The 23,535-nt window shown below is 38.9% G+C and overlaps 1 protein-coding gene across 2 annotated transcripts in view; it reads right to left on the bottom strand.

The window, feature by feature from the left end:
* The window catches only part of tead1b (TEA domain family member 1b), a 51,013-nt gene that overhangs the window by 6,716 nt on the left and 20,762 nt on the right, over positions 1-23,535 (bottom strand). Inside the window, exons 4-10 of one of the 2 annotated variants that reach the window (XM_082529299.1) lie at positions 7,492-7,556; positions 5,580-5,642; positions 5,427-5,489; positions 1,691-1,822; positions 1,354-1,400; positions 1,187-1,248; positions 611-735 (exon numbers count right to left, since the gene is read on the bottom strand). In XM_082529299.1, the coding sequence (XP_082385425.1) occupies positions 611-735; positions 1,187-1,248; positions 1,354-1,400; positions 1,691-1,822; positions 5,427-5,489; positions 5,580-5,642; positions 7,492-7,556 (557 nt within the window). The remainder of the gene's footprint in view (positions 1-610; positions 736-1,186; positions 1,249-1,353; positions 1,401-1,690; positions 1,823-5,426; positions 5,490-5,579; positions 5,643-7,491; positions 7,557-23,535) is intronic. The other variant, XM_082529300.1, reaches the window with a different exon arrangement.

Genomic DNA, 23,535 nt, shown 5'->3' with positions numbered 1-23,535 from the left:
TTCCCTATTTGATTTGGTCAATTTTTTAAACTTTTAAATGAAAATATCTGAATTTGGTTTGACAATGTGAATAAAAATTAGGGCCAGTTAAACCTCAAACCTGTGATGGAGAGCCAAAAGTAGATGAAAGAGGAGCAGCGAATCACAGAAAAAACATTTTGTTTTCAAAGGTTTGTTGCCCTCTTTGTGACCGTCTGAAACTCTGCTGCACTTCAGTGTAAAAGCTCACAGAATGGCGTCTCCGGCACACAGCCCCGAGTGCAAATGCAATATTTTTAAGCCTCAAGTTGCATTTAAGATTAAAGGCTGTTCCTGTGTTATCAATGCAAAAGACTATTCACTAAAATGAAAAACAAACATATTGTTAAAGAAATCAAAACATACAAGGAACTGATTAATATGCATTCATTCATTATTTCTGCAGGTCTCCGTGCCTTGCATCAAGCCAGCCTTTTGCCCCTCTCAGCTTGTTTTGGCCTCTTCTCAGCTGACTCTCTGCCTGGGAAAATGTCCCAGTGTATTCATAGAGGAAAGGACTGGGTGATAAGAGGTGGGAATGAACACCAAGAGATAGTGAAATTTCATGCTTTGGTATAATGCTTTCACTCACAGAGTCTGGGTCTCTCTGCTGCTCTAGGAAGGCAGAGAACTCCACCAGTCTGAGTTTAGATGTACCGATGGAGCGGCCCTGCCATGCTGGCGCCGTGGGTGCTGGAGCTGCTGTGGGCTCGAAACCTGCAGAAACACCAGAACAACAAAATATTCATCTGTTCTGCTGGTTGTTTTCCCAGCAGAGCATGTGCATGTTCTTTCTGAAACACTAGTTCACATTAACCTCATTTCATCAGGTTTGTTTATGACAAGAAAATTAATTTAATATCTTAGTGCAGATTCACAGAAATCTGACGTGCTTGATTTGGAAGGAAATGCATGCTCTATAATATTTCATTCATCTCTAAGGAGACATCTCCCAATTTAATTTTTTTTATAGACAAAAAAATTTCTGTGGTGAATTTAAAAGATATTTCAAAATATTTCAAAACAGAAATAATGACAGTGTACCACAGATATTACATTTTTATTGGATTAAGAAATTAGGGTCGAGATATCTGAAAAGACATTTGAAAAACAAGTTACAAAGTTCATCTTTGAATGTTGCATGTTTTATAATTAGGTAAAGTCTCACTTGAAATTGCTGTCGTGACTGCTGGCTGGATGGGATAGGGTTGCTGGGTGAAAGGCTTAATACTGGAACAAAAAAACCAACAGTCATTAGGCAAAAAATGGTTTCCTTTTTGTTTAAAGAGCATTTATTTATTTCCTGAAAAAGTTGGTTCAAGGTTTAAAACTTACTCTTGCGATGATCCTGGCTGACCAGCCGAAATCATACCCTGCCATAACTACAGAATTAGATGTATAAATAGACAAGAAAGAACAAGCAACAAAGAACATCCAATTGTGAGCAGCTGTTAGTGACAAGATCAGAATGGCTCTGAGCTCCATGTTCAGTGTATGTAGTTATCTTGACTACCACTCCTTTTGATCATGTGCTTATCTGATAGGGGCAGTTGTGCAAAGCTGTGGTGTGTAATGTGATTTGGCCTGGGTTTTTGGTGTGGTTGGCCCTATCGGTGCCCTGGGTGAAGCTGGACAGGATGGATCAATAGCGGGGTGCCGGCAAGGCTCTTACCCCTGCTCCAGGGAAGGCTGGGCGAGGGATGCCTGGCAGGCCGAGCTTGTTGTGAATAGCCGTGGCAGAGACGATCTGAGCTGAGGACATGGAGGCCATGCTCTGGAGGGCTTTGTCCTTCACGGCTTGGTCCTTTAACAGCAGTCACAAAAGGCTTAGCACTCGCACAGAAGGGAGAGGAGGGGTGTGTTGCAGAGGTAGCACAAACGAGACTCTAAACAACACACTGAAAGCACGGCTGACCTCTCTCACAACAGCGAAAAGCAAGCAGGTTAAAAGAAGCAGCACTGGCATTTCTATGCTACATGCAGGCTTTATTTCATTATTTTTTTAAAGTTATGTGCTGACTGAATTCCAATATACCGTAGCTAGCAGTGGTATGCACTTAAATGAAAGTTTGCCTGTTGACTAATCTAGTTTTTTAAAAACTCATTCAGAAGTGCTTTCCATCAAGGCTGCATTTGTGTGCATGTCAAAACACATCACGTCTAAACACAAAGAATTTTTCAACTAAAACTGAAGGACACAAATCCCACTTGGTTAATAGTTTTTTTTTTTGTTGTTGTTTGTTGTTTTTTTCACAACTCTAGTCAGTTCCTTTTGTTTAATCTTTGTAAAAGAGGTTTTTGAAATTTTAGGGATTTTATTGTGAAATACAGGGAAAACCTGTATTACATACTACATACTTTCCGCTACTTTGGCCGAAGTGTTTTCATCAAATAATGCTAAACGTCTCATACTGCAGCAGACTGCACCCATACACACTGGCAAACCCATGCAGACTCACTGGTGGCAGAAGCTACAGGTAAGCATGCTGGCAGTACATGCTGACGGAGCAGAGTCAAGCTACAGTATGCTCGTAGCATGATGACACACGGACACCAATGAACACTGCCAGCCGGTGTTGTGTTACTGTGGCAGGAGCGGAAATGCAAAACTAGAAGCTGAAGGGCAAGGCAGGTCCTAACTGAAGCAGACACGGTGTCACAAGCAGAAAACAAAATACTCACCATATTTGTAACCTAAATGCAAACAAACAAGGTTTTATTGGAAAATTGCAATTCAAACACTGCAGTTAATTCAAGAGCTATGTGTGAAAAAATATATCAGCAATACACCTTTAAATATCGGTAAAACACAACAAAGTAAATATCTGCTCTTCTTTACACAATACATGCACAGATGTGTAACTAACACTTAATCACAAAGAATTATGAAATTTGTATTTACAAATCATGTGGAGAAAGTCTTACGCTCTATAATTTTCACAATCTGATCAGTAGTCATCACTCAAGACAAAACAAGGGAACACTAACGTAATGATTGCAATTATACTAAAATGCCATAGACAGGACGAGAAGCAGCAGGTTTTGATGCCCCCCAGAATGAAGGGCACACTTGTATTTCTCTTCACCAATGAACTCTAATTTGCTTTAAATGAGAAAAGACAGGGATTCATACAAAAGCTGTCTGTTTTTCTTCAGACAGCCGCCTGTGCCCCTGAAAGAACAGGCATTCATGTGGCTAGCTGCCTGTCTGACTCTGTCTCTCAGTGTAAACGCGCGCGCATACACACACTTACACACACACACACTTACACACACACACACACTTACACACACACACACACACACAGATTAATGAGGGGTCATTAATTCGTGTTGAATACTGGGAGTGGAGCAAAGTGTGAAAGTCAAAACGTATAGTCGGCTCCCCAAGAAAAGAAGAAAATGGCACATGGGTGGAGTGTCCTTTGATATACAAGCATTACTTCATAAAATACCTTAAATTACAGGTCAGTATTATTCAAGATTACTTCTTTCACAATGCTCTTCTCCCATTTTAATGTGCCATTCTGAAAAGCTTTCTTCAGCGATTTTAACAGATTTCACTATTTCTGAAACAACTGACGAGAACGTTCTGAAATGACGACATCTGAACTGGGAGGAAGGAAAGCGACTGACAGCCATGGCATTGTGAGAGCCTGGAGTTATCAACAGATTGAAGGGAGAACAAGAAAGCAGGGGGGGGGGGGGGGGGGGGGGATTTCAGAAACAGCCAGCTTCACTGCCATTCTCTGCTCTGAATGTGCACCACTGAGTCTTTGACGGTGAGGAAAAGTTGGGTTACATTGTCAAAGGAAGCAGAGGTGTAATCTCTTCTTCATTTTTTAAAACACGGACTCCCGCCCCCTTTGCCATGCTGCCTTTTTTTAAAAATAAAGTCTGCTTAGTAAGAGATGTAAGCAGACCCATTTCCCCGCACCTTCAGCTTCCAGCCACTCACCAAAACAGCCAATGCCAGCATGCTTCCCAACATGCACACACTTTGATTTAGACTTTAATAGAGGAAAATTTGAGCCTGACCAGCCCCCCATCAAAAAAAAAAAAAAAAAAAAGGGCAGACCATTGTTATTATGACCTAGTACGGAGTATGTGTTGTTGCACTACTAGAGAATTTGTCATTACATAAAGACACAGTAACACATCGGCTCTTTGAACAAAATATTAATCAATCTACAAACGTTGATGCAGGATGGATTTCCACAGATTTTATGTAGTTTTCTATAGACTGCGCTGCAGATTTTGAATCCTTTTCATTTCACCACATTTTCATTTACATCCAAAATCACTCAAATTTAATCAAATTTGGTACATATGTTAATGATTACCCGGACTACCTTATACATGCGGCGACAAGTTTGAAATTCCTAGTTTGAAATTCCAGACGGTGAACATTTCCACTGTTTGTTTGTTAGCTTTTAGCTCAAAGCTAGGCTCTAGTCACACAGGCCTAGACACTAGTCACTAAGAAAACATGTATATTCCTCAACTGCTAGCAAGTGGTTGATGGAAGTTGCTGGCAGCTAGTACAAATTGGCTGCAAATAGCTATATAGTGTTGCACCAAAAATCTCCTTGTAATTGCTTTGATTGCTAGAAGGCATTGCTGCAGTCACCTGCAGGCTGTATGGTCAACTTTTCTATAAACGCTTGCCACCTACTCCCCAAGTCGTAGTGAAACTGTAACAAGTGCGATGCAGACTAGACATGAAGAAAGTTCGCCTTCATTTTAAAAGTTGTGCCTGTTTAAATGTATTGGTTGCAGCAGAATGGTGCAACTCTTTACTTTAAAGGCAAATCTTCGTTATCCGGTTGATGTCCCACTCTAGTGTTTCACACCAGTGAAACTGTAAAGTACTTACGAGTGTTTGGAGACAAGTCTGTGTTTCTTTGTGTATTTTATGCTTTGTATGTACTGGCTAAGAAATGTAGTTTTAATTAATTTTATTTATTTATTTTTAAAAACTTTTTCAATTTCAGCAAAATTACCTAGAAAAATCCAGTTCTGGTCAGGCTCATGACTAATAAAAGATTAAACATGTAGGATCCATATGTCGGACTACTTTTTGTTAATTTAAATCGCAAAAGCATGTCTTTATATATTTATACAAGATCACGGTTATTTTGTGCAGCTGCTCTCAAAGCAAAGGCTGGTGATGAAAGAATTAATGTCATTGAAACCAAGCAGACAGGACAGTGACAGCATGTTTGGGTTAGAACGAGTGAGAGATGGTCAAGAAAGTGAGTAAGTGAGATTAGAAGGGATGAACAGAAAAGCAGAGGATTTGGGTTATGGGGGGAATCAGAGGATCAAGCATTCACTCTGTCTCTACAGGAAACAGAAAGTTAAGATGCACAGCAACCAAACAAGCCCAAAAGCAGAAAAGCGCATACCTTTAGCTTGGACTGAAACTCACGAGATTTCCTTCTGGCAAGAACCTGAATGTGACTAGACACCTGCGGAGTAGGGGAGGGGAGGAAAACAAAGGAAGAGCCTGTAACCATGGCAATGAAAAGCCCCCTGCAACTGGGCAAAGCCAGACGTACCTTAATGGCAGCTTGGATTTCTCGAACTTTCTTTCTTGCTAAGACCTGTATGTGACTAGACACCTCCATTTAAAAAAAAAGAGAAAAAGGAAAATAAAAAAACAGGAAAACCCAAAAAAGTACAAAGTGGATCACACATGTCTTTGTTTAAAAACACTTCAAGAAGATAAGGTGTATAACAGAAGCATCTTCAAACCACACACCAAGCTAACAGCCAATAAAGCGTTATGCTGTGTTGTCGTCACTTAAGTGAACTGATTAAGGAGGATGCAGGCCCCTTTAGCACACATTAAGAGCACACAGATGTGATCTGCTGTGTGCTGAATGAAAATCGGCTAGTCTAGTATCCTTGTGGGAGCTGCGAAAGGCATTTCACCGGCCAAGTTTATCTACGATGTCTATACAGTTCAAAATGATTTTATACTCTCAAATGAAACATTCATCAGTAGCCGTCTGAAAGAGACCTAATGTGAGCTGATGACAGGTTTGAGAGGTAGATTTACATTCTCCTCTGGCACTTTTCATGCAAATGAAACCCAAGCTGAGTACCCCAACAAGGGAGTGATTTAACAGGAAAGTGTTTGGTTAGCTGAAAAGTCTTTACATTATTCACAATCTTTTACATGAGTTGGTGCTTAAACTGGAGCTGTAAATGTTAGTCAGTTGATCACAGTCATCCCTCATTTTTTATAATTTCTGAAGCAAAAGAGCTAAACCTTCAGGGGTTTTAGTTCCTTCGATGGAAGAATTACATTCACATCAATTAGTCCATATATATTCAATTTAGTTGCAATAAAACAAGCTGGAGCTGGTGAGAAAAATGATCAATATTGCTGTTGGTGCCATGTTAATAACTAAATCAATTACTTTCATGCTGTACATGATATTTAAAGTAACATCATGCGTGTTTATTGGTATTGCTCGGCGCAAACAACCCTCTTTTTGTCCAATTCTGTGCCAAGAAGATGAGACACAGGAGACAAACCACACCTTTCTGGTCCAGACTGATCAATTCACACACAGTGATCGAATGTCATTGTAAACACTGACTTGTTTATCACTGTCATTCAAGTCAGTAGTCATGCAGGGAAGTTCCTGTTTAGAGGGAAGATCAGGGGCTTCGTAGAGTCACTAAAGCACCATTAAAACTATTCAATATCGTGTAGAGATTGGTAGAAATAAGGCCACTAGTACTACTACTAAGTTACTTTTAGCACAAGTGCTCACCACAGTGGTTAAGTCTGCTTATTTGACTGGGCAGAGTTTTTACAACAGACGCTCTGATGAAACCTCAAATGGAATTTGACAGTACTACTACATTTTCAATTGCCAAGCAAATGTGTTAACCCAATAACCAAAAAATAAGAAGCACAGTGGTGAAATAGTTAGCAGACAATCGCATAAAAACGGTTCAGTTTGGGCCTTTTTTTGTTGTGATTTTGAGTTTGCATGTGGTTGGTTTCTGCTGATTATTCCAGCTTGATCCCACAGCCCAGAGCCATGCATGGTGAGTTAATTGGTGATCTTGAATTGACTTTATGGATCTGAAAGTGTGTGGTTGTCTGTCTCTATGATAAACTGGCAACTCCTCCAGGGTGTACCCCTGCCTCTCCTCCTGTGACAGCTCAGATAATACCTGCTTCCACAACCCATAAGCAGTGTAGAAAACCTATATATTATTTATATATTTGCCTACATTTAGATGCATAGTGTGAAAACGTAATAATCTCTTCTTGCAACACAGCAGTGACAGGGAGACAGGGGATCTTTGTCAGCCCTAGAAATCTTATTGACAGTTAGCATAGCCTTATTCTCTGTCTTACTTTGTTCCTCTAAAACAAAGGCAGCAGTGTGCACACATTCAGATTTGACAGCCCTCTGACACTTATGTAACAGAGACGTCTCGTCTAACCTGCTTTCTCGTCCTCGTCTTGCCGGTCCGGAGCTTGATGTATCTCGCTATCAGCTCATTTCGACCTGGAGAAACCAGAAAATGAAGAGCAATGTAGATAAAAACCAACAAGAAGTATAAATTTCTGCAGTCTGAACACTTATCTGTAGAATTTGGTTGCTTCTGATTTTAGTTTTTCAACAATCAAACACAAACATGCTTATTAAAAAATAGATTTGAATTTAGGTTTTGGCAAAAACCAAACACTCAGATCAATCACAAGCAAAAAAAAAAAAAAAAAAGTAGCAGTTTATAATTAAAACTACCTCTTTAGGAAACACACACTTCCCCGGGCTTTCTTTAATTTATTTTTTTTATAGTGGGGTGGATTGGAGATTTCTGTACTTCACACAGTTGTTCAAATCTATCCTCTGTATCTGCATAATTACTGAAGAATACGTGCCACTGTTTAATAAATGCAGCTAATACTCTTAAAAACCACGGTATTGTACTTCTGAAAATAGAAAAATTTATGAAAATGTCAATCTGATGGATGTATACCTAAATTCATAGATAAGAATAAAATAACTTATGGTTGTAACTCTAAATATAAGAGTATGTGTACCTCCTAAACAAACCCCATCCAGTTTTTCTATGGCAACATCGTATGACATTAGCATGAATAAAGAAAACTCACAGCGGCAGCACCAAGGCCTTTAAAATTAATCTAATTCAATCTCATTCTCTTCAAAGCCTCATGCTTTGAAAGGAAACAGGCCTGGCTGTTCATACTATTACAGAAAATAATGGCAACTGAATACATTGGGCTTAAAACAGTGCTGCTCTGACTAAATTATAATTGAAGCATAGCTTTGTAGAGATTTCCAATTAACAACAGCCCCAAACATTCTTCTGCCCTCAGCTCTGCTCTAATTGCTGTCGCAATGCACATGACCCCTGCTTAGCCCTTTCATATGGTAATAACATGCCGCCAACCAAAACTATTACACAAATTATAGGTAAGGAGGCACTCTAATTATGTGTCCAGCTGTAACTAACCAATGCCATGGATTTGCTGTAGTTCTCTATGAAATTCAACGAACCCTCAATATAATGAAACATTTTTCTACCTTTCTTCCATTATCAATTAAAGGTCTTACTTTTGTTATGACACAATAGACCGCAGCATTCTGCAGATGTGCTAATCAGCCGTATCTAAGCGAATTAGGGAGGGAAGCCAATTTGTTAAGAGCAACGCACAGGAGGCTTCAAAATGTGATGGCGCACAAGTGTCAATCTTAGAGGTTTAAAGTTGAGACAAAGCCACATCGTGAAGGTTAGTGAAAGATATTTTTCTACCTATCTGTAATGACAAAGCGAAAGTCTTATTTTGAAAGGCATCAACAATTAAATAACAATAATAACAATTAATTCATTTGGAAAGTTTGAATTACAAGACTAAGAATGACTAACTGGTTTTACAAATTAATTAATTTATGCTTGATACAGAAGATCTTTTTTTTTTTTTTTTTTTAAATCACAACTTCACACAACTAATTTAAAAGTTTTGTTCTGTTGTCTTGTATTGCCATTTCATTTCCATATCTTAATATTTAATATGGTTCTTTAACTTGTTGCTATCATTCTTTCTGTCACGGAGCAACTGTGACGATGTGATTTTCTCTGAGAATAATTAAGTAGTCTGATTCTGATTGATTAAAAACTTCTTAGATAAAATATTTTGTGATTTTTTTTAAAAACCATTTTGGCTAAAAAGAAAACTAATTAAATCATTTAACAACTGCTTTTGCTATAGTTTAATATGTAATAATAGACTAATCACTAATGTTTTAGCTCCACCATTTAGTTATCAATTATTATCAATCATACCTTTTTAAACTAAAAGTTTATATATGAATTAATCGGAAGTTGAAATGAATGACTAAAACTGGCTTATCATATAGCATTGTATAGCCTCTTGAATAATACAGTAAGAGACCCAGCTTTGTAAGTTTAAATAGAAAGAAAAACATACTATTCAGCAACCAGAGCTCTTTAACACTTTAAAATACCCATCTCTGTGCCACACCTTCACATTTTGGTGCAAAGAGAAGCTTGTGATGTCAACCTGTAGTTTGTTGCTTGACCCTGAAGTTCTTTTCACACTGAACACTTTTGCAGCAGAGGCCCAAATAACCCTTGCTGTGTGACCTCACTCTACACATTAACAACATCTAGGGATTTACACATCCATCGTGTCTATCCAGTGTGCCTGCCGTGTAAACTTTATCAGATAAAGCAGGGACCTGCACTATTTTCAATAATTCACACACTGTGGCAGCACAACATGACAATACAGGCATTCATGCAAACTCCTGATTCCCAGATCAAAGCACACAAATGACCAGCTGAAAGCTTGCTTACTGTTGAATTATTCATTCTTTTCACCAGGCTGGAAAAAAAGCTCAGTGGGCCCTGGCTAGTCTGCGTTCTTTTTTTTTTCTTGCTTGTGTTTGTGCTGCAAAACAATTGTTAAAAAAAAAAAAAAAAAAAAAAAAAAAAAAGTGACCCGTCCACATTTAGGACTAAAAACATTTTGGATGCAGCTCTGCTTTCATGCCTGAATTTCACCAGGTGCAATATTTTCCACAAAATAAAGAAAAAATGCTTTCCACAGGAGAAAAAAAGACTAATGTTTGAAGCAAATTAAAATTTGTGGGGTTTTTAGGTTGAGGATATGCTGATCCAATAATTTACAGCACTAACATTGATTTGGTAAATCCACTTTACAAAGCTAATAAACTGTTTAACTGAAGTCCTGTTATGTTAATTTAATTTGCACTGAGTTCACATGCATTAAGGGAAGTAAAGGCAATAAAGACTCCCTCTTGATTCTTCTGCTTTCAAGCACCCATCTCCAATGGGCACTGTTAATTTACATACACAGGTTAGAAAATGTAATACTTAAAACATCTGCTTACATGTCTTTTATGCCAGATTTGAAGATAAACAATAAATTTTATTTAAGATGTGAACCTTGTAGTTATTGTGTAGGATTTTCTTTTTTTTTAGTTTTTAAATCAGCCTAATGATTTTACAAATATTATTGATAGGACTCTGGAAATACCCAGAGGTGGAGATCTTTTTGTCTGTATGGATTCCTGTCTTTTTGTTCTTAGCATTATGAGTTTTGAGAGTGAGCCTCTAAGGCTTAAGTAAAGGCCTTGTAGCAAAGCTGCGAGAGGGCTAAGGAAATTAACTCTTTATGGGGTGTTTCTGTCAATCAAAGTAAAAAAGCAGAATGGCAAAAGGATTAAATATTTATAGCATTACCCCTGAGCAGATTTGTTCTGTTCAGCAGCTGGAGCCCTAAAACTGGTCAGAGTGAACCTTCCCTCTGAATCTGAATGACTCTGGAGGATCTGACACATATGAATGGCACTCCAGCAGAAGCCCCACAAAGAGATGGCGGCTCAACTTTCTCTGGATCGTCCCCAAGTAGCTGATTCCTCGTTCCGTCAGAAATCCAATTTGGCGCTCAGCAACCTTTCTCCAAGAACCTTCGGATAGACTCCCTCTTTTGTGAATAACAATGGGGTGCATTATCACAGTCCACTACGAACCAACCTCAGAAAAAGCAATAAAACTGCCACTTTTTAAATCAACATTTAAAGACTTAAACTTTACAACCGTAATAACAGTAATTGTGGTTAAAATGAATGAGCCCAGAATTATTTGTGAAACTAAAACTTAAATTCTGCCCTGATATATTGTTGTTTGTCTTTCATTTAATGTATTAACTTTACAGAAAACTAAAAAAAAAAAATTTTTTATTTGTGAAAATGTTTAACTCAGTTGCATACCAGTTACAGTTCTGGCCAAAAAGATATGAAATTTACTATTTTTCAGTAGAAGAAATCATATAACCAAATTCCCTTATATTTAATATTTTAAATAATTATTTAAACTGTTGTATGGTCGAATGTTAAAACCAATCACATGACGAATATAGCAGTTTAAGAAACTGAACACACTTCATAAAGCACTGTCCTCTGTGTCTCACTAGATTAGCTCTGATTAGCTTTAGAAAGAGTGAGCTTTGACACAGGCAAACATATTGATATGCCATTATCTGAGGTTGATATCTGTGGGGTTAATGAAACCAGTGTCTTGACATTTAAAGAAAGGTCCACAACGAGCACGACCATCAAAGACACAAACACTAAGATTCTGGCCGATAACGTCTTGTTATCTTCACTATTAACTCTAGCCAAAAGCAGTTATGTCCTGTACTAATAAAGTTGTGCTTCTGTGTGTGTGTGTGTGTAAAACTGAGAATAACAGATTTCGAGCATTAGTCAGATCAAATGTAAGAGCTGGAAGAGGCACTATGTGGCTTTTTGTTACATTATTTCATAGAAAAAATAATAAAAATCGATTCCCTCCTTCAGCCTTTTGATACAAAGTGCCTCATAGAAGAACATGAATGAATTTGTATATGCACATTTCAGGCTTTGCATTCTTTTATCCCACTGAACAAAGCAGTATTTACAGACACTTCTAGAATGTCATTCACAGCACTTGAAATCCAAACATCATATTTAAAAATGAAAGTCTATAGAAAAGCTTGAGTTCTAAAGGAACAGACAATAAAAACCGGTCTTGCTGCTTCAGAGAGCTGGATACTGGTGGATCACCAACACTTAAGTGACATCTGCACATGTCCAAAGTATCTCAACCTTATCTCTTACTTTGCCTCCAAACTGCTCAAGCTGAGCTTTCCTTCTGACTATAAATGCATAATTAATTTACCAAAACAGTGGCAAGTTAATTTCCTGTCAAGTGACTGGAGTGGTGAACTGACCAATTGTTTGAAGAATATTTGAAAAGCTTTTCTTCAAATCGTAAGGTTAAAGGAATTAGGATTATTGATATAAATGCAATGCAGAATGAGATGCAGACCTAATTTAAGGAGTAAGACAGTTCCTCAGCTAAAATTCATTTTTCAACTAACATTTGTCTTTAACCCATCCTATCAAACCAAACCAAAAAAAAAAAATCCTTATGTCTAAACATAGTAGAATTCCACGTGATAAATGTTCAGTGGCAATCATAAGTACAGCAGTGCTGAATCTTCACTGGCAAATAAACATGAAGGTTTGTCATTGAATATATTACCATAACCTTTATTAACCTGTGTAACAAAAATACCAAGCTAATTTTAGTAATGGCATATTAAACATTTTTACCTGGCTCGATTGCAACCTCCCGAGGAGCAAGAACAATAGTTTACAGCTCTTTGTGAGTTTTTTCCCCTTCCTCTTTTTAAAAGCTTTCATTTCCTGTAACAGCACTTTCCCCCCTCTCTCATGGAGGCACAACCACAGTCACATCTGGCCCAGCACTTTGCCATGAAACAGCGGCGGGCTTGGCAGAGAAGCAGTCGGCAGACTGCCCACATGTGTGTGACTTCTACCACTCGACTGTCTGTGTTTAGCTAGGCCTTGACCAGGCAGCCTCACAGAACAGAAGGCAACACACAGTACTGACCAGCACATTACGAAGCTACATTAATAACATAGATTAAGGCTGTAAATTAGCAGAGGCCATATTAATAACACTGAAATCATCTCTCAGTGGATCTGTACGCACTTTTTCTTGTTGGACAATTATTTAAGATGCTTCACAGCTTTTGAAAGGTAGACTTAGCGCAAGAACAACTAGTTGATCAGCAATAAACCGAACACAGAATTACTAATCAATAGCATCTGTTGACAGCTTTTAATTGTCTCATAATTACTGTTTACATTAGCGGTTGGTGAAATAAGACATCTGGTAAAATCTTGTACCTTTTGTGAAAAAGGCTTGGGCGTATTTGACCAAATGATTAATGAATGAAAATAATTAGCTGCACTAACTGCATCATTCAATGCACCTCTTATTACTGACAAGCTATAAATCTTTCCATTAGCTTTTTGGATTAGTTAGTTATTTAGACTTCTACGCAGTCGTGTTTGTTTCCTTATGTGCACGTGTGTGCGCCTGTGTCGTGAGCCAACACAAAGGCCCCAGATTTCCTGTCATCTGTGATAGATGACTCAAGGGTCTCAGGCAGACATTAGCATCATAATAGACTAAACCAACAATATGAAGGCATTCGTCCCAGGTTTTGGGAATAGTAGGCAGGGGCAGGAAGCCTTTTACTTGAAATATCAATGGGAAACCACAGCTTGCCAACTGAAGGAGAACCTGAGACTTCAAAGAATAATTGACAGTGCCCTTTTTGCAGGGGAAACAGCATGCTATCAGTTTAGCATTATGTTAGCCCTTAGCGAGAGGTCAAAGACTAGGCACACAACCTCTGCGATAAATAATCTCAAAGGAACAAAAATCACACGCAACTGTTATGGCGAGAACACAATACGTCAGTTATGTAAGCTTAAACAATTACAACTAAATATAAAATGCCTGCAGCTGGCCAGACCTGGCAGGTGTTTCCTGAGGAAAGTGTTGCACCAACATTTACAAGTTTATTCCTGTCCATTTGATAACAATCCAGGTCACAGCTCTGCTGCAGTCGAGCCTTTTCAGCTATGAAGTCTCTTGTAGAAGACAGAAGATAATATCAGCTCATCATAACATCTGACTCCAGTCCACCAGCTGCTTGTACAAGTGCTTTCCCTCCCTGCATTGTTAGGCTCTCAGACTGGCAGTGCGAGTCCATAAGAAAGACTTCAAGGCCAGACACTGCATGCGTGACGCCACAATGATCGCAAACACTACTGCCATTCTCTGTGACACAATAGAAATCTCTCCTCCTCCTACACACTCGCACTGTCTCACAAACACAAACCATCCCAGTGCCTGTGGGCGAAAATGGAAAGCTTTAAGCTTCATCTTCTCATAAACTGACACTCCATGTATGCGTTTTATTTACTCACTAATTATGTAACAGGAAGTACACTGCACACAAATAAAAGGTTTTATTGTTGTAGTATACGCAATGTATTTTTGTTACGCTCTGGATTTGAACTTGTTTGAAATTAACACTTTCTTGATCCAGTGGAAGGCGATTATTATGGCAGTCTCTTAACATACTATAATTTACACATAGCAGTCTCTAAATTCTCTCATAAAACTCTCACAGGCTTTTTCAGTGCTGGCCTCACATGAACACGGGTGTTCCACCCATATTCACAGGAAACAACTCAATTCAGTCTGCATTTAGACAAGAAAAGCAGGGATGTAAAAATAAGAAAGCCTACAATTAAGAGCAATTCATTTACTTCAAAGCCTGACAATTTCTAAACTGACAGAGAGGCAAAACACCGAGTGGGTTTTCTATTTTATGTGACTTTATATAGTTTGATATGACCATTTGTTACACACTGAGGCACTGCTGAGAGTCTTAGTTCTTAAATGTGTGTGCTAATTTGAAATGGACTGAACCACCACTCACAACCACTAGCACTTTATATAGCCTCTGTAGGAATTATATCTCACTTATCTTAACTGCACTACTGTATAGCTCTGTGTAAATAATCATTCTGTACATTCGATAATTTTTAATCCTACAACTGTTTACAACTTGCATAGTTCCCATTTCTGTATAGCTGTATATCTCAGATTTCTGTAAAGTTATTTATTTCATATTCTGTATAGTTTTTCATATTTATATCCTGTTCATAGCCTGTACATAGCTTGTACTCACTACAGCCTGTACATACTTATAGTTATAGAATATTCACAACATACTTCATACCGTGTACATTATAACATACCATAATAGACCCATTTCTGTAATATACTCACATATCTATATTATTGCTAATATATATTGTAATATATCTATATCACTAAAGCACTTCTGGATGGATGTAAACTGCATTTCGTTGCCCTGTACCTGTGCAATGACAGTAAAGTTGAATTCTATTCTATTTTACAGAAAAGGTGAATGACGTCTTGACTGGTTAAGAAAGTGTAAATGTACTTTGTGAGTAAATACAAAGGTTACAGACAGACAGACAGATGCACACATATATATTTACATAACTGTAAATTCTTTCACCAAATCTTGCAGTGCAAATTTTTCATAAAGTTGGAAAAATAAAATTGAGCTAATGTGTAATTTCTTTTCACCATTGTTGCTGTGTGAGAATATTAGGAGTATAGACTAAACTATTGGTCTGAAGCTGATCAAGTTCTGCCCGTGTGTGAGGAAAGTCGAGCAGGTCATACTATTATATTAGTGGACCTTCACTGCATTTGTGTTTTTTTCCTACTGAGCTGGTGAGTGAGGTGTATCTGGAAGTCCTGTAGCTCTATGTACTCTGTATGTTTGTTTGGCTTTTGGAAAAACCACAAATTCAATAAATGTAAAATTTCCCCTCTGCTTTGCCATCACACAGACCTTTCCTGCAGATTCCTGATCTGAAGTGGATTAGATGATCTTATCTTTGCACCATCCATCATGACTGTGGAATTTTACATTGATAACTAAAGAAGTCTGTAAAGAGTTTCTTAGCTTGAAAAACAGCATCTTGGTTTTAAAAGTTGCATACTGCCCTTCTTCAGCAGAGCCACACTCAAACTGTAGATGGAATAGAGTGATTTCAATTGCCAATAAACAACAACAAAAATCCTCCTCCCAGCCTGAACTAAAATACAATGTTCATATTAAACTTCTGCCATATTTGTGTTTACTCACTTAAGTCAAGTCTAGTCAATCACAGGCAGCTGTTCATGCTTTTAGTTTGACACTGGGGTGATTATTGACAGCAAGTCTTAGCATCCTAACGTACGGCATAACAACATGGTATGCAGGGTGCTCAGCTGCAGACAGGAAAGTACTGCAGAGGGTCATCAACACAGCCCAGAAGATCACTGGCTGCTCTCTGCCCAGCCTGGAGGTCACTGCAAACTCTCGGTACCTCAGCAGAGCTGGCAATATCATCAATGACCACTCTCACCCCAGCAAAGAACTGTTTGAACTATTACGGTCAGGCCGACGGTACAGGTCACATAAAACCAGGACAAACAGATTCAGGGATAGCTTCTTTCCCAGAGCTATCACCGTAGTAAATAAGCACAAAAACAACTGAACCTATTCCATACCGTCACTGTCATTATATCATGCTGCTATTCATACTGTCATCATATTAATGCTGCTATCCTGTATATATTGTACATACTATTGTTTGAGTACTTACGATTGTTTTTTTTGTACTTTTTATATTTTACATTTATATTTATTATTGAAACTTGCACCAAGGGAGTGGCACTCCAATTTCGTTGTACTCTGTACAATGACAATAAAGGCTATTCTATTCTATTCTATTCTATTCTATGTTAATAAGATGTCCTGGGTAATAACCAGCCAGCAGCTCACCTTTGCCCACAAAGTCAAAGCTGTATGTTGTTTCTTAAGCAACTTAAAGTTTTATTTCAAGTGCAGCTGACAAACCTTTTTTCTTTTATTGCATCTTGACTACGCTTCATGCAATCAATTGGGAATCGGTATGATCAACTGGCTGAGCACCAGTGATGACAAAGGGGAAAAAACAGAGCCCTTGATCCCCACCAAAGGCTTAGTTATGTTAGGTTATGCTCACTGTTGTTGTCATTCAAAAGAGTTACTACTGCTTCTCACGCACATCCCAATTTCTGTAACCTACTGTGTAACACATGAAAACTAGAATGACTGAAAGTACAAACCTGTGGCAGTTTTGTCTCTTTTGACACATTTACACTGCATCAGTGAGGGAACATAAGATTTCTAGAGACTGGTATGGATGAGACTTCAACTCTGTAGAAAAGGGCACCATTGCGTTTGAAAGATGTGCTTCCTGTTAACTACCTCTTCTTCAAATTTAAATTCAAATTCAAATTTTATTTGTCACGTACACAGTCATACACAGTACGATATGCAGTGAAATGCTTAGACAACTGCTCGTGACCTAAATAAAAAAAGAAAAGGCTATGAATAAGATAGGAAATACATATGAAAATTAAAAAGGGTGAATTTAACTGGGAAGGAATAAAATAAAATATAAAAATTAAAGTTAAAAATGAAATAACTGTACAACACAAATTAGAGTGAAGGGTAAATTTAACTGGGAAAGAATAAGATAAAATATATAAATTAAAGTTAAAAAATAAAATAACTGTACAACAAAATACACAGTATAGAACTATATAAGAATGTATGAAGAAATAGAAATATATATATATATATATATATATATATATATATATATATATATATATATATATATATATATACACACACACACACACACACACACACACACACAATAACAGCAGCTGTACAAGTATTAACTGGAAATGAAGAAATAATGTCCAGTGTTGTGCAATCCACATTTGTAAGTGTCTTGTGCAGTGCAAATATGCTTAAAGTGATGAAGTGATGAAGTGAAAACAATGTCCAGAATGTCCAGTGTGTATAAGACCTATATGTGTGGGTCAGTACTGTGTGGTGGTGTGATTGAGAGACCGTATCGCCTGCGGGAAGAAGCTCCTCCTCAGTCTCTCTGTGTTGGTCTTCAGGGAGCGGAATCGCTTTCCTGACCTCAACAGAGAGAACAGTCTGTTGTTGGGATGGCTGAGGTCCTTCTGTTGATATTGTAGGGGTATATGTCTGTCGAAGCACCAGTGCCACCCCCGACACACACAAGTTAGGAGTGTTGGTGAATGGTTTGAAGGGTATAAAAATGATATGAATCAGTATCCCCACGCTACGGTGTTCTAGTTATGAGAATTTAGAGCAACTGAAGATCTACGGGAGGTTTGGGGCTAACATGTTAGCTGTCTCAGCCAACAACTGAGTGAATATCTATTTGAAGAACGGCGCTAAGTTGCTTCAGCAGATCACCAGAGACTTGTAGAATCAATGCTCTGGGGGTGACCTCACCGTTTTCTTTTTTCCCCCCATTTGGTCTGTCACCTTTCTGTACATCAAAATTTATTTGAGTCCGTTTCCACTGCACCTTATTCTCATCGGTACTTTTCTCACACTAGCCAAGCATAAAATCTTTATGTGAAATTTCAAGTAAACTGGATTCAGGTTATTTCCTGAATTTCAAACTGACCCGACCGAGGTTTAAAAATCCAGTCACGAAAATTAAGTTCTCACTATAATGCAGTGTTCAACTGTAATTAACAGCTCTTTAAAAATCCATTTTTCTCTGGACACCAAAAGAAATCAATACTTAACTTCAAATGACCTTATTGAGCTAGATAAAAGGCTTTATTGCAGGGGCTGGGTCAGGAGCAGTTGAGCTAATGTGTTAGCTGAGCAGTGGGGGATTAAAGGTGAGGTGTTCTCTCAAAATCTTACAAGACATCACGAAGCAGCAGGTCACTAACCTGAGCCTTCCTGGAGACACTGAGGGGATTACAGCAGCCAACCTCTGCTGAACTGTGCCTGCATTCAGAGGAAAAGACAGCCTCTTTATCACTCAGCAGGTCCAGCCCATTCTATTTCCTCTCTCCTTGCTCTGCGCCTTTCAAACAAGGCCAGAGCTGAAACCTGCTAGTCCCAACTCTGTGCAATATACTCACAGGGGACCAATTTGCACAGCTAGCCCTTGTCTGAATCACTCTATCAATTAGGATCCACTGTGTTTATCATCACATACATTATTGTAGAGGCTGGCCTGGTCATTGTGTTGAGGTCTGCCTCTCGGGAGAGGGAAAGGGATGAAATAAATGACCAGGGAGTAAAGCCACAGTTGGATAGGCTGCTGGACTAATCTGAGAGGACGGCTGTAATTATGAGTCTCCCGAGGAACTGGCTGTGTGGCAAGTCCAATGTGTGAACACGGTGCTAACAGTCAGGAAGGTACACTGCCCCCCTTCTCCACAACAAAGTAAGACGCTGAGTCAAATCAATATTTTCAATCTCTCAGGATCAATTCAGCATCTGAGCACAAAGGAAGACATGTTGGCTGTGGCCAATATGTATAAATGAAAAGTCAAACTTTGTGGTCATGATGGGCTCTTATATCTCACCTTCTTTGTAATCATGAAGACAAGCTGAGAGAATTTTGACTCAAAGTTATAATTTATCCGAGGTTTAAAGTGAAATGGTTTAAATACAAAATAGGTACTGAAAATAACACAGAGAGGCACCGGCTGATAAGTATGCTCTTATGTCACATTACAAGGTTTATCCATATATGATATTAGAGTCAGGTCGCAACATAACATCATTAAGTGTGATAATTTCATGGATATAGCTGCTGTCTTCTTTTGTTTCCAGGGATGCTGCTCAGTGTTGAGAGACCTTTCTCCATTTCACTAACAGCAAAGAAAGAGATGACAGTCTGTGTTAGCACTGGAGTGTAGTCCCTGCGTGCTGGATGAGAGCATAACAGTGGCATTCAGATTCCATTCATATGTTGATTACACAAAATGGTCCTATCAGTATGAGATGATCTCATCAGAATAAAAGTGTTTCATCAATGGGATAAGATGTAGTCAGCACGAAACATTATTTTTTTCTTTAGGAGCACACTAAAAAAGTGACACTGCATCTTTAAGAAGCCCAGAGTCTCACTGTGTTTTAGTCAAACAAAGGCAGCCAATTGGGAACATGCAACCTGAAACCAGAAGCCTGGCTCAGAGGGCCTCACACAGACCTCAGAGCAGGGACACACCCCATGTACTCCTGATTCAGGCAGGCACTGAGCCACAGCCTAATCTAACCATTCAGTGCAAACACTTCCAAACATAGGGAAAATTAAAAACAGCCTCATGAATCTGTTGGTTAAGTCTCTTTCTGATGCAGATATGGGCAAACATGAATGTGCACAAATCTGAAATGTTTGGGGTTTTTGTTTAAGGTGATAAAATACACTTTGATCATTAAAACATTGGAGTGAGGTGTACAAAAATGCCTTTCAAAGTGTTTCTTTTTCCGTGCTTGCATGCCTTGCAATTGTTCATTGCATACATGAATATATCAAATAGGCCAAAAACTAACTTAAAAAAAATGCACTCTCTGGCTTTGAAAGCCCGCTCTTCTACACAAAACCCCTCTCAGTAACATCTCCTCAGTCTCCTTGGCATCAGCGCTGCTTATACCTACATTTTCTTATTCACCTCAGCGTGGGCTAAGCACCCCTGTGAGGCACGAACCCCCTAACCATAGGAGGCTGTGAGCAGGAGACGGTAATCTCACGCAAGTCACAACACGTTATGCTCGGTCACCGCAACACGGACACGACTGTGAGCTGATATCTACCCTCCGAAAAAAAACTTACAAAAAAAAATAAAATAAAATAAAATAAAATCCACTTCAAAATCAATTTTGCTGCTCAGCAACAGAGTAGCTCTAGATGTGGGTCCAATTTTAGCCCGATTCTCATTAACTGCATTCTCGGAGTCACCGAAACATGCATACATGCGATGCAGACGTGTAGGAAAATCTAAAATTTTCAGTGAAATAATCAGAATCGTCAGTTATCTGGATGTTCCTGCTGGCTCTCGTCCATACACTTGTTTGACTAGTCCGCTGTTCACAATAGACCCATCCTGTTCAGAGTGCAAAACAACATGTGCAATCACCAAAAGGCTTACTGAAAGAGACAACAGAAAAATGGCTTGAATTACAAAAGACAACTGCTGTGTGTGTCATTAAGGAATAAATAATGCATGTGCCCAAACTAAAGAGGCAGACCTTTCATACCCCAAATATGATGCTTTTGGAACCAGTAAAGCCAACAACCCATACAGATCAATCATATAAAACTGCTTTCACAGGCTAGTCTCTTAATGACGGCTTGTTACACACCACAGCTAAATGGCAACATTTTGGAGATTCACACTACTCATGAGTTTCTCTCACATGTTCTCTTTGTTTCTTTATTCTTCAGCTGTTGTCACACATGACCTTGAGAAAAAGGCAGGAGAATCAGCGCAGGGCAATATCACAAGTTGTTCCCTATCACATGAAGCACTCAGCATGAGACAGTTCACATCAGTTCCAGATATATACTCTGTCTGGTTTAGGCACGAATCGGCACAATCAGATATCATCTGCGCTTTTTGCTATGGAGCTGGTAGGATAAGGCCATTTAATGCCTGACCTGACTTTGTCACACATTTGGATTCTCACATACACCTGCTCCTAGTGACTCCTGACAAGTGACTCCTAGCCACTCGTTTCTTCTTTTAGATTAGCTGAATTATCAATAGAAACGATTGTTTCTGACTGTAAGCTCAGAAAAAACTGCTGAGTGGAAGAGTGTTTTCCTTCTTTGACAAATCGAGCTGCTTCATGTTAGGTTTTCCTCCTTTTACTGGGTCAGTCTAAAATATATGACTACTTAGTGAACCATGATGAATAAATAACCAGTTTATAAAAATCTGACGTTAAAAAAACCCTTAAATCTTCTTGAAACTCAAAATGACTTCTTCCTTCCATAATCATACCTGCATCAATACTATTTACACTTTCAATAGTTCCTCCTTTTGAGAGAGACATAAAAAATTGGACTTTTTCACTGTCGTGTGTGAAAACACAGTAGTCTTACACTGACAATGGCAAGGGAACAAATGAGGGATTATTCTGGAGGTGTGTGATGCCTCTCCTGCAATGAAGTTCCTCACACTCCATTCTGAGTGAATGCAGGTGACTCAGGGAGCCTGAGCTGATCCCAGAATTCCTCATTATCCGCCCAGCAGGGAGGATCAGGTCCGCTCGCTCTGTCTCAGAGCATGCTCGGCCCGATGAGACGAGCCCCAGAGGAGCACAGCGCTGGGCCATCGAGGGCAAGCCAGGTCTGCTCATTATATCTAACTCATCCTTGGCATCCCTGCAAACCAAGTGCCACTTAGTTCCCACAGGAGGGGTCTGGGCTGGATCACTGACGAGATGTCAGAGCAAACAGCAGAATGGTAATAGGAAAAGCTTTACATCAAGTAACACATGCAGATGGAGGCACCGTGTCCTGCAGCCCACCTACAGTGAGAACATTACAACGTATGGTTTTTGGTCATTTACAGACTGTGTTTGCTATTTTTAGAAAAATAAATAATGGTATTATTGCTGCTACTGTTTATCAAAACCAGCAAGACGCAATAATACAAGCATAGGGAGTAGTCCAAATCTCCAAGGTAAGTAATTAAGTCTCCATCAAAAAGCCTTTAAGCTATAACAATGTATTCAACTGTGAAGGACCAGTAATAATATAAATATATATATTTAGGTGTTGTACAGCCTACAAGTAGAGTATGTATTTGCATATTTATTTGTCAGTAGGTAGAATAAAATTCAGGTCTTTATTTTTTTTTTTTCCCCAAACAGTAACTGAGAAAAATTCACCATTGTCATTTAGCTTGCTGGGTAGTGCAAATACATAACTCAATGAATAAACATACAATTTGAGTGAAGCGTGTTGTTTCATTTATCAACTCTATTTCTGGGGTAAATGAATGCAGCCTAGCACAGCAGGTGAATTACACAAGTATAGAGTCGTAAGCCTTTGGGTAAGGGCCAATGCCCTCCATTTCCCTTTGTTGTTAAAAATATTTGCCAAAGTCTGAAGACATGGCAAATGCCGGCGATGCAGCCTATGCAGATGTAGCATCTCCTGTTGCTGCCACAATTAGCCACTGAGAATAGGCACAGTGCCAGCCAACACTAGTCTCAGCACATCCGAAACACTTCAGGTAAACATCACAATAAGCTAGGAAGCAGAAATTAGAAATTGTTTTGTACCGCAACACAGTTGCTATAGAGACTGTTGCTAATTAACTACACTCTACCCCAAGATAACAAAGGGCTTAAGGGCACTCGGGGCAGCTCCTCTTGTGATGAGCTCTGTGCATGGAACACTATGCCATCCCCAGGGATTCTCAACTACAAAATACCTGTCTCCTTGTAGCCAGCTTTCATCCAAGATGCCATGAGAGCATTTGTGTAGAGCCTGTCTGCGTTTCTCTTGGTCTTCGACAGCATCATATTAGCCTCTCCCCTTTTAAAAGACAAATCACTGGACGTTTAACACGAATCAATCCCTAGCAGCAGCACAGAGGACCGCT

This window comes from Aulonocara stuartgranti (assembly GCF_965226115.1).
Source record: "Aulonocara stuartgranti genome assembly, chromosome: 1".
NCBI lineage: Eukaryota > Metazoa > Chordata > Actinopteri > Cichliformes > Cichlidae > Aulonocara > Aulonocara stuartgranti.
This window is presented reverse-complemented; position numbering and strand designations above follow the sequence as displayed.